Genomic DNA, 10,588 nt, shown 5'->3' on the forward strand with positions numbered 1-10,588 from the left:
GATTATTTATGTTCTTGGAAATTTTAGAATTCATAAGCTGAGCCAAGACCATGATCTCACATAGTTATTATTTATAGAATAAGCTAAAGTAGATATCAAGTAATTTATTATAGAGGTTTTATGAGAAATAATAGGTGAGTGAAGAGATTTTCTCTCACGGTAAACTATTATATAGGCTAAATTAAATTATTATTATTATTCATAATTATAAATATAAATCACTATATATTATGATATAATCTATTGATAAGTGCATATATATTTTAGATATTGAAAAATCTATATGGGCTGAGAAGAACCAACACGGGCTTTTAAGGCAGCCCATGGTCAACATAGCTCTAGCCAATTATGCAACCCGAACCGGCCCAACCGAAATCCCCGTACCACTAACGGCTAGAAAAATCCAAAACTTGAACTATACTCTTGAGCGTTTGCAAAATCAGAAATGGCGATTGTGAACCGTTAGATCGTAAAAAATCCAACGGCAGATACCCAACAAAAAAAATAAGACCGTTGGAGGAGGCTCGCGTCCCTTCAAAAGGAAAGGAATTTAAGCCTCTCTTCCCTTCCCAGACTCTCAGTCTCTAAATAACTTGTGTCAGAAAGCAACAGTGCAAGAAACAGAGAAAGAAACAAAGAATTTGCAGAGAGAGAAAGGGGGATTTCGTAGAGAGAGAAACAGAGAGAGGGTGGCGACTGCAAACGCAGGAGAAGGAGAGACACGCAGTAGTCTTCTCCAAGAGTTGCTTTTGTCACTATTTGCAAGAGTATTTGGCAAAAATCAAGAACTAATCGAAGAAGAAGAATCTGAAGAAATGGCGTCAAAAGCTGTTGTTCCTCATCAGCAGCTAAGAGGTAACCATGAATTCTTGCATTTTGATTTCTTTTATTCTTTGTGGGTTCTCTTAATTTGTTCTTTCCCCTTCTTCATTTAACTAAGAGCAATTTGTTATGTGATTTTGCATGATAGTTTGTGGGTTTTGGACCCGCTTATTATTTCTTCTTGGATTTTGGTCCCGATTATGATTTCTTCAGGATTTATTGCAAAACCAAGCTGGGTTTTTTTATTATTTATTGTATTGTTATCATTCTATTATAATAAATTAATCAACTTTTTACAGAAAAATAATTGGGCTGATGTAGAGGTTAGGTCTTGGTCTCAACAATTTAAACTTTTCGTGATTTTTTTTCTTGGTGTTCTTCTTTTGTAGTCATGAAACTGGTCAAGTTCTTATTCTTGGATAACAGTCGTGTTGGACAATAATCTTTTGGTTTTTTTTATTTTATTTTATGAGGTTTTCCGATCATTTGTATAATAAGTTCTTTCTCTGATTTCTTTTGAAATGTTCTGCAAAATCGACAAGTGGGATTGACGTTGATTCTTTTTATGATAAAGGACAGTTTATTTTCATTTTCCTGTTTCCCTTTCTTCAAGATTAATGCTTCTTTACCTGCCTTAAATAATTTTTTATCAGATTTGACCTTACTAAAGAACTTTATGAAAATTTCCAAATCAATTATTTGCTGAGAATTTATCTTGCAAAAGTTTTCTTTGATCCATGTTATTTTTGCTCTTCAGGAGAAGTGAAGCAGAGGAATGTTGTAGTAGCAGATAGAAGGAATAGAAGAGTGCTTCAAGACATTGGCAATTTGGTCAATGATGGTGCTCTGCAAGGCAAGGTAGAGCAATGATAACTAAATTTTCTTATCCAGTTTGCTACATTTTGAATCACTGCTACTGAATTTGTTGATATCTGTCAATTTGTAGAAACCAGGAAGAGGTCCTATGGCAAAAAAAGCAGCTAAAAAAGAGGTAGTTGAGAATCATATACCTGAGACAGTGATTGTGATAAGCTCTGATGATGAAAGTGAGAACAATAAACATGCTGGCGGCGGAAGATTAGTAGTATCAAAAGAAGAGCCTTCAAGGAAGAATGTCAAAACCCTCACAGCAATCCTGACTGCTAGGAGCAAGGTGAATATCTTTCCTTTTCCTTAAATTCTTTTCGCTTTTGGTTTTGTGATTTGGTGGTCCAACATGACTTTGATAAAACTCAGGCTGCTTGTGGACTTACCAAAAAGCCAGAAGATTCACTTTTGAACATAGATGCTGCTGATTTGGAGAATGAGTTAGCCGCGGTTGAATATGTTGATGACATCTATAAGTTCTACAAGCTCACAGAAGTACTGATATTTTTCATGACCCGTTTTCTTACTTCCCAATTTTACACATTAAATTGATGGGTTGATTCTTTTTGCAGGCTGATGGTAGAGTGCATGACTATATGCATGTACAGCCAGACATCAATGCAAGGATGAGATCAATTCTTGTGGATTGGTTAATTGAAGTTCATCGCAAATTTGAACTCATGCCAGAAACTCTTTATCTGACAATAAATATAATTGATCGATTTCTAGCGGTGAAGGTTGTGTCTAGGAGAGAACTGCAATTAGTTGGTATAGGTGCAATGCTCATTGCTTGCAAGTACGAAGAGATATGGGCACCAGAGGTATTCTTTGTCATGTCCTGTTACTACCTTGAATTGATTCATTGCATGTATGCCTTTGCATAATTTCTTGTTTCTGAAATTTGCAGGTTAATGACTTCATTTGCATATCAGATAATGCTTATATCAGAGAACAGGTTCTAGCAATGGAGAAAGCTATCTTGGGAAAGTTGGAATGGTATCTAACTGTTCCTACACCATATGTCTTCCTTGTTAGATATATCAAAGCCTCAATCATCCCATCAGATAAGGAGGTACTAGTAATATAACTTTAACCTTCTACAGTTTGGTACTATAAAGTCTTTATTCCTTGTCAGTTGGACTTGTCCTATATTAACTGATTAATATTTCTCTTGCTGTAGATGGAGAATATGGTGTTTTTCTTGGCTGAACTTGGTCTTATGCAGTATCCAGTGGTTATCATGTACTGCCCCTCATTGATCGCTGCATCAGCTGTGTATGCCGCTCGTTGTACTCTTGATAAGAGCCCATTTTGGACTGAAACTTTAAAGCATCACACAGGATATACTGAAGATATGATAATGTAAATTTTTTTTGCATTTCACTTCTGATGCACAAACTTGAAATTCAATGTTTTATCAGACGAAGTAATAATGTTCATTCTTCGAATATGGCAGGGATTGCGCCAAGCTTCTGGTTAAATTTCATTCTGCAGTTGCTGAAAGCAAGCTTAAAGCTGTGCATAAGAAGTTTTCAAGTGCAGAACGTGGAGCTGTTGCCCTTTCTAGCCCAGCCAAAAACCTCTTGGCAAATGCATCCTGAAGAATTTAGAAGAACTTTTTATGGCCTAATTTTCCCATATGCCAGTGGGTGTAACCTTAGAAACTTTCATGGCCATGTGATTGTGTTCGAAGGAGAAAGATCATGCTTCTGTTATGATCTGTAGTTATTCTTGTTAATCCTTTTACTCCTTTTGGTAGAGGAGTTGTGAAGCTGTGTGAGAAATGCTATCGTTTGCTTTGAAGTTGATTTTCCCATATATATAGTTAACCCGTTGATCATTTTTACCTCAATTCTTTCTAACCTTGTTAATGTTCTGCTGTAGTTTTTTAATTTAATGTTTGTTGTTGTTCCTTTATTTTTTTTTACTTGGAAAAGTTTAGCGGCTTTGCCAGCTGATTAAATTAATCGAAGCTTGTTTTTTTACCACAATAAGAACAGATAACAATCGGAATAATTAAATTTACTTAAACTGGCAAAGTAACGTCTTAGCATCAAGTTTATTAATAGTGGTACATAAGTATACACCTTCAAGTGCAAAATTTTATTGTCTACTGGTACAAAACAAACAGGTTCTCATTGTCTTTTTATTTGCTGGAAACACATTCTCTACATTTTTTTTTTTCTCTCTTATTCATGTTTCTTGAATCTCTCCATCCTCTGTAACCTTTGTAACTTCTTCATTCAGTTTGACCTTCCCTCCACAGCAGCCCTTTGCACCATGTGTGTTGTTGACCTCTACTTTTTTCCTGCAGAAACCCTGAACTGTCTTTCCCATCTCTTGCCTCCTCTCCATAAACTCTGAATTTTCCTTCCAAATCTCTCCATTTGAATAAACCTCTTTCTTCCATATTGGAACAGATGCTTTTAAGTCATCAATAACAAACTTACAAGCATCCAAAGCATCAGCGCGATGAACAGCTGATACTGCAACAAAGACACTAGTTTCTCCAACTGGAACTGAGCCTAGACGGTGAGCAACTGCAATAGAGTGGATATTCCAGGATAATCTAGCAGAGGAACAAATGGATTTGATCTCACGGATCGCCATTGGTACATATGCTTCATATCTTAGCTCCACAACTATTTTCCCTTCAAAGGTATCACGCGTCGTGCCTGCAAATGTTGCTATGCCGCCAGCCTGTGGAGCACTGACATAATTTATGTATTTGGCAAGATCAATAGGGTTATTCTCTTCTAATATTTCAACTAGAGTTCTATCTTCACTCCCCATATTTTTTCAGAACCTTTCAAACTATCTTGAACTTTCAATGTTTAAATCGTCTGGTGCAACCCTGTCGATTGGCATAGAAATCTCAGGGACCAATAGAAAGGAAGGATGAGGCTAACTGGTCCACACTCCACAATTTTGCATTACAGACATGAAGAAAATCTGTCAAATAGAAATATAATGCATTATTCTGTGACTTAACGATATAAAAGTTGGTAAAAATATCACTATCAAATACCCTTTTGGCTTTTGAAACCCAGAGGAGGCAGTTTAGGGGTTGACCAACTTGAAACCCAGATTAAGATTTTGCAGAATGAAAGATCATGCTCATCAAATTTATGAGGCAAGTTAATTTATTGCAGAGTGAAGAATTGTAGGCTTTTAAATGCAGTTAAAGCAACAGATCAAAATAGAATTAACAAATTGAACAATAAAAAATAAAAATTGATAAGAAAGTTGGGGGAATTTTTCTCTCAGATTCATATAGTTAGCAAATAAATAAATAATTACTGTGAAAATAGAATAGAATGAAATACAAATGCAAAAATTATGAGTTCTTATGTTAGGTTAGGGTTTTGGGCAGAAAAACAATAGATGGGTCTCTTTCTAGTTCATATATTAAAAGAGAACAAAAAAAACAGAGAAAATGATAGAGAAGGATCAAACCTCAGTGGTGGAAGTGGAGGAAGTGTAGAGGAACCCTCAAGTAGTTTGTTGTAGTAGCTCCGCCACTACAGACGGAAGGCACTGCGGCAGTGTTAAACGTCAGTAGACGGTGAAAGTAGCGAGTTCGCGAAAGTCAGTGCAGTAAAAGAGTCCACGTCCTCATGTCCCGATTTCATCATTGAAGAAGGATTAAATTGTACGGTGAGCAACGGGCGGGTCGGGGCATAACCCGATCTGAAATACCCGACACCTGAAGTATGGGATGGCTGCACCAAATCGATCCTTTTAAAAATTCGGGTACATGCGAATAACCGGATAAAGTTATCTGGGGCCTATTTAATCTAATTTTTAATTAAATATTTTTTATTTTAATTATGAGCCGAATACTATTTTATATGGCTGTTACAATCAAATTTTTATGGGATGGACCGGATAATACTTTTTGGATTCTACGCAATTGAAAAAAATTTTTAAAAAATAATCTCAAACATCCATAATCAAAAAATCATAAAACAATAATTAAACTATAATCAATATCAAATATTCATAAAAAAAAATCATAATACAATCAAACCATACTAATCACAAAAATCATAATTTTACGAGCAGAAAAAGAAAGAAAGGAGAGGCTAAACTGAATGTGAGTCACGTACGTGAGGAAAAAAAAAAAATTGATATCTTCATTACCTAGGTCGAGTCAAGTTAAATAAGATATTTAACTGATCCATCCGAACCGAATATATATTCCTCAAATTACCTGATTTGACTCAAATCGAAAGATCCATTATATCTTTATATTTTCAGTCGGATTGGATCGGATCAGGTTTCGCACAACGGTGGTGTAATTTGCCTAACACCACATTAATGTTTTAATTTTAATTTATTCAATACAATTTATTTAAGCGCTAATGACATAGCAAGTTTTGTTATTGCTAGAGCAATTAAATTCATTTTATTATACATAGACTAAATTGCCCTTGTCACTCCACTTTCTCTTCATTCTCTAAAAAATAGGCAGCATTGAGGGAGAGAGAAATCATGAATCACCCATAAAATCAGAATAACTTAAGGATAATATGTTTTCTATTTGTGTTCAGAAAATAACTTAACTTTTGGAAAATATTTTTTTAAATAATTTATTTTCCATTATTTGATTGTAATATTAAAAATTAGTTAAACATATTAAAAATTTTAATTCATAAGACCATAAAAATATTAATAATAATTGAAATGTTATATTTTAATATTTTTATTTTTAAATACGAGAAGCATGCAAAAAAAAAAAATTATGAAAGTCACAGGTGAGCCGTGGTGGTAGCCTCTACCGGTGGTTAGTGGTGAATGGTAACTGATGAATAATAAATTAAAAAATATAGAATTATAAAGTTATAATAAGTTTGTCAATGGCTGAAAAATTATTACTTTCTTAAAAATGGGAAGTCATTTTTCTTAACAATGACTTTTTTTTTTTAAGGAAATTGACTTCCCATTTTTTTTTACTAGAAAAATATTTTTCACTGACTTATTTTTTCAAAATGCTTCAAATAATAAAAAATTTTAAAACATATTTTTATATAAGTTATTTTACAGAAATAAATAAAGCCTAACGAAGGAATATATCTTCGGCAAAAGTGAAAAACGGTATGTTTTGAGTGACAGAGAGAGTTGATTTTGTTAAGTTTAATTAACCTGTGGTCGGAGCGGGTCCGTGGAAAAATTTATTACTTATAATTTTCATCCTTAATTTGCAATTGAAAGTGCTATTGCTATGAAAAGTTAAAATTAAAGTAAAATGGATAAAGATATTAAAATAGGCTGAAATTGATAAAGATTTTGTTAAGTAAAATATTTCTTTTGATTTATTCAGTAAAATAATATTTTAGTAATATAATTTAATAGAAAACAAACCTATATATTTATTTCATACTATTTTATTTATTATTGTTAATAATTTTATTAAGTTAGAATAATCGTTTTGTTATAGAATTTATTTGAGTTTTGCAATTTATTAAATTTAATAATTAAAAGTATAATTGATCTATACAAGAATTACTTCAGTAATTTTATTTTAATATAAAATATTTAGATCTATAAATTCTATGAATGGATAAGCGCCTGATTCTCTATAAAAGCCAAGTTTAAATACAGAAAATGAATCCAAAAAATCAACTCCAAATAAGCAATCAATCAAACTAAATTAGTTCAACTACAACAAAACTTTAAGCAATTTCAATTTCAATTTCTTTTCAGTTCATTATATTTTCTTTTCAAAGTACTCTTAGTGTTTCTGTCACAATTGCAATCCTTTTAAAAATAGTATTTTTAATTCAATCTGTAAGCCCTAGTGTGATATTGTCCGCTTTGGGTGCCAAACCTGGCCTGAACCCTCACGGTTTTGTTTCTGGGCCAGGGAAACCTCCGCTCTGCCAGCCCAAAACGCGTCACACCAGTTCAAGATTGCCACCCTTTATGTATAGGACTTCCACCTTGTGCGTAGCCGATGTGGGATTCGCCTAAGATGTTGTGCCCTAAAACTGGGATGTCATACAATCAATCTCTTTTCTCTGTAAAATGTTCATACAATCTCTATTTTTCTGTATGATTTTTTTAATTTTAGCCGTTAATGAATCCAATAATTAGGAGTTTATATAGCGCATTTATTTCTATAGTTGATAAACTTTGATACTTGGTACGAAATATTTAAATAACTTTTAAAAAACCTTAACTGTTTTCTTTTTAATATGAGGTATTAAGTCTCGTATCCGTTTTAACGGTCTACAAGTTTAACTAGTCCTCACTCGCTTTTGGAGGCAAAAGGAGTAATTAGCCCGGAGAGAGTTTGCGTTGCACAGAATCAAACCCATAACTTAAATTATAGTGATTAATCCCGCAAATGCTGATTGGTACTCAGTTATCCCATTCGGCTTAAAACCTTAACTGTTTTTACAATGCAAATGAAAGTCATTATTATGCTTTCTTCTACTATTGCTGGTCAAAAGTGAAAAGATAATGGACCTACCCAAGGGCATTTTCTTTAATTTACAAAAATTAAATTGTTTTCTAGACCTATTTAACAGAAAAGATAGGCCATCTACCACTATGAGTTAATAAATTATTCGTATATATTATTTCTTAATTCTAATAAGGACCTTTAAATAGTTAACAAATTTAATTTTTATTGATTCTCTAAAAAATGCATAATTCTGAATATTACAATTGAAAAATTAACATATTATAGTACAAAAATACTATTGTACTCATAAATGTAAACTATTTTTTTTTGTCTATTTTTATGTACCAAAGTTTTAAAAACAAAAATTCAGAATACTATATATTTACTTTTCAATCATCAGACACAAATAAATAATGATAAACTAAAAATACAAAGTAAATTAACTTTAATAAAATTAATGGTTTAATTCAGTTTTTTTGGTAACCACGAGATATTCGGGCCATGTTCATTTAATGGTCCACATAACTCAAATATTCCTCGTTATGTCTGAGGAGAAGCACGGGAGCTAATGATTTGATTCAGTTGTTCAGTTTAAATAAATTTTTTTTTTAATTTTTATATAATGCAATGTATGATAATCATTTTTTATTTTTTATTTCATTAAATTTACAGTTATTACTTAATCTGTCGAAGATTGATATATCTGTATGATTATATAAATCGAGAAAGCTTATCACTTGTAAATATTTTAATGGATAAGGGAATCACATTTTAAACGGAAAAAACACAAAAGGGTGAAAACAAAGGAGCTAGGGTCGAAAATATTGATACATGCATGTATAGACACTCAAAGAAAGGTGACTCATTAAAGAGTCTCTCCATATATATCTATCATTGAAATATTTTATTTAAGTCCAAGTTTTTATGATTATATATATATATATATATATATATATATATATATATATAATCATAAAAACTTGGACTTAAATAAAATATTTCAATGATAGATATATATGGAGAGACAATATATTACAAATATTAAACTGGTTAAATCAGCCAAATTTACCTGGTCACAGGAAAATCCAGTCAATTTATTTAATCAACGACCGAGTTTGGCTAACTTTGAAAATAACTAACTTGAACTAGAATTATGATCGGTTTTGGATTAAATCCATTGAATTGATCAATCCCGTTCGATTTTAAAAATCATGATTAGGTTTCGAATATCACCAAATGTAAGATATGATAACCATGTTTTTCATGTTAATATGTTTTGTTTTTAATTCGAATTGTGATTGTTTTTTATTAGATCCATTGAATTGATGAATCGTGTTCGGTTTTAAGAACTGTAATGAAATGTCAAATATCACTAAATGCAACCTATGATAATCATGTTTGCAGTTATTACTTAATTCATAAATCAATAAACCTCATCACTTGTGATTAAATATAGTTATGGGTCCACATAGAGATAAAGAAAGGTAACACAAATTAAAATATTCTATCATTAAAATATTATCTATGTAAATTCAACTTCTTTATGATTATATATATATAAATGAATGAGTGACAAGGACGATTAATAAAATAATTTTTTATGACCAATTTTTTAGCAAAATATATTGGAACATATGGTATGTGACTGCAATTTCTTTTGTACACAAAATCAACATGTGTTAGGAAATTATTGAGGGAAGCTCATATATACATACATCTGAAGAGCAAATCCACTCTACAATCTATCTAGTAAAATATATATTAAAAATATTGATGTGGCACTCTACGATTTAGCATTCTATTTTTCCCTTTTTTTAAAAACAAATTTTGGATTTTTTTCTTTTATTTAAGACTTCTTATTTAGTGTGCTGCTCTCTCTTTCTCCAAAAACTTAAAATCCTAAAAACTGTTTTTTCTTTTTTCCACGGGCGGCTCACCGGTGGTCACCTTTTTCCTTTGTTCTTTTTTTCTGCGAATAATCATCAGATCTGTATATATATCTGAGTTATTGTTGCTCAAATATTGAGATTTATTGTTGCTTATATCTTGAGATTTTATTCTGAAATCTAGTTCTGAATTATTATTATCATAATTATGGTGATTTTGTTTAGGGTCTTTAGTTATTTGGATAGTTATGCAGGAAAAAGTGCAAATCTTCTCTTCAATAGAAGGAAGAAATTTGAAGGTAATTATATCGTACTTGTGGAAAGACTATAGAGTCGAATAATGATCATGAATAGCCACCAAGTGGAGCAAGAGATCGCCTATGACACAAATCAAGATTGTGTTCTTTTATTCTTTGTATACGTAGTTTATTATTAAACTTCCTATATCAAAATATAAAAACATATTGATTCGTATCCCATATCCTTATACAGTTTTCTCTTAATAAAATTTGTAATTTGATTTTTCTCAAAAAAAAAAAAAAAAAATCGACATTTTAAAAATTTGAAAATTGAGGTCCTTACTAATGTAAATTTCACAAAGTTA

General features: G+C 31.6%; 2 protein-coding genes across 2 annotated transcripts; one reads left to right on the top strand and one right to left on the bottom strand.

Moving 5' to 3' along the window:
* Positions 1–561: 561 nt before the first annotated feature.
* On the top strand, positions 562–3,541 carry LOC105637203 (G2/mitotic-specific cyclin S13-7). Its single transcript, XM_012220623.4, has 8 exons — positions 562–855; positions 1,580–1,680; positions 1,769–1,975; positions 2,059–2,184; positions 2,262–2,510; positions 2,597–2,761; positions 2,870–3,051; positions 3,146–3,541. Exons 1-8 carry the CDS (start codon positions 816–818, stop codon positions 3,288–3,290), a joined length of 1,215 nt encoding a protein of 404 aa, XP_012076013.1. The 5' UTR covers positions 562–815; the 3' UTR covers positions 3,291–3,541.
* Positions 3,542–3,690: 149 nt separating this feature from the next.
* On the bottom strand, positions 3,691–5,320 carry LOC105637204 (molybdopterin biosynthesis MoaE family protein). Its single transcript, XM_012220624.4, has 2 exons — positions 5,146–5,320; positions 3,691–4,641 (listed from the first exon to the last, which is right to left on the bottom strand). Exon 2 carries the CDS (start codon positions 4,480–4,482, stop codon positions 3,883–3,885), a length of 600 nt encoding a protein of 199 aa, XP_012076014.1. The 5' UTR covers positions 4,483–4,641; positions 5,146–5,320; the 3' UTR covers positions 3,691–3,882.
* Positions 5,321–10,588: the final 5,268 nt, after the last annotated feature.

Source organism: Jatropha curcas, chromosome 5 (genome assembly GCF_041381405.1).
Source record: "Jatropha curcas cultivar XTBG-Jc1 chromosome 5, XTBG_Jcur_1.0, whole genome shotgun sequence".
In the NCBI taxonomy this organism is placed as follows: Eukaryota; Viridiplantae; Streptophyta; class Magnoliopsida; order Malpighiales; family Euphorbiaceae; genus Jatropha; species Jatropha curcas.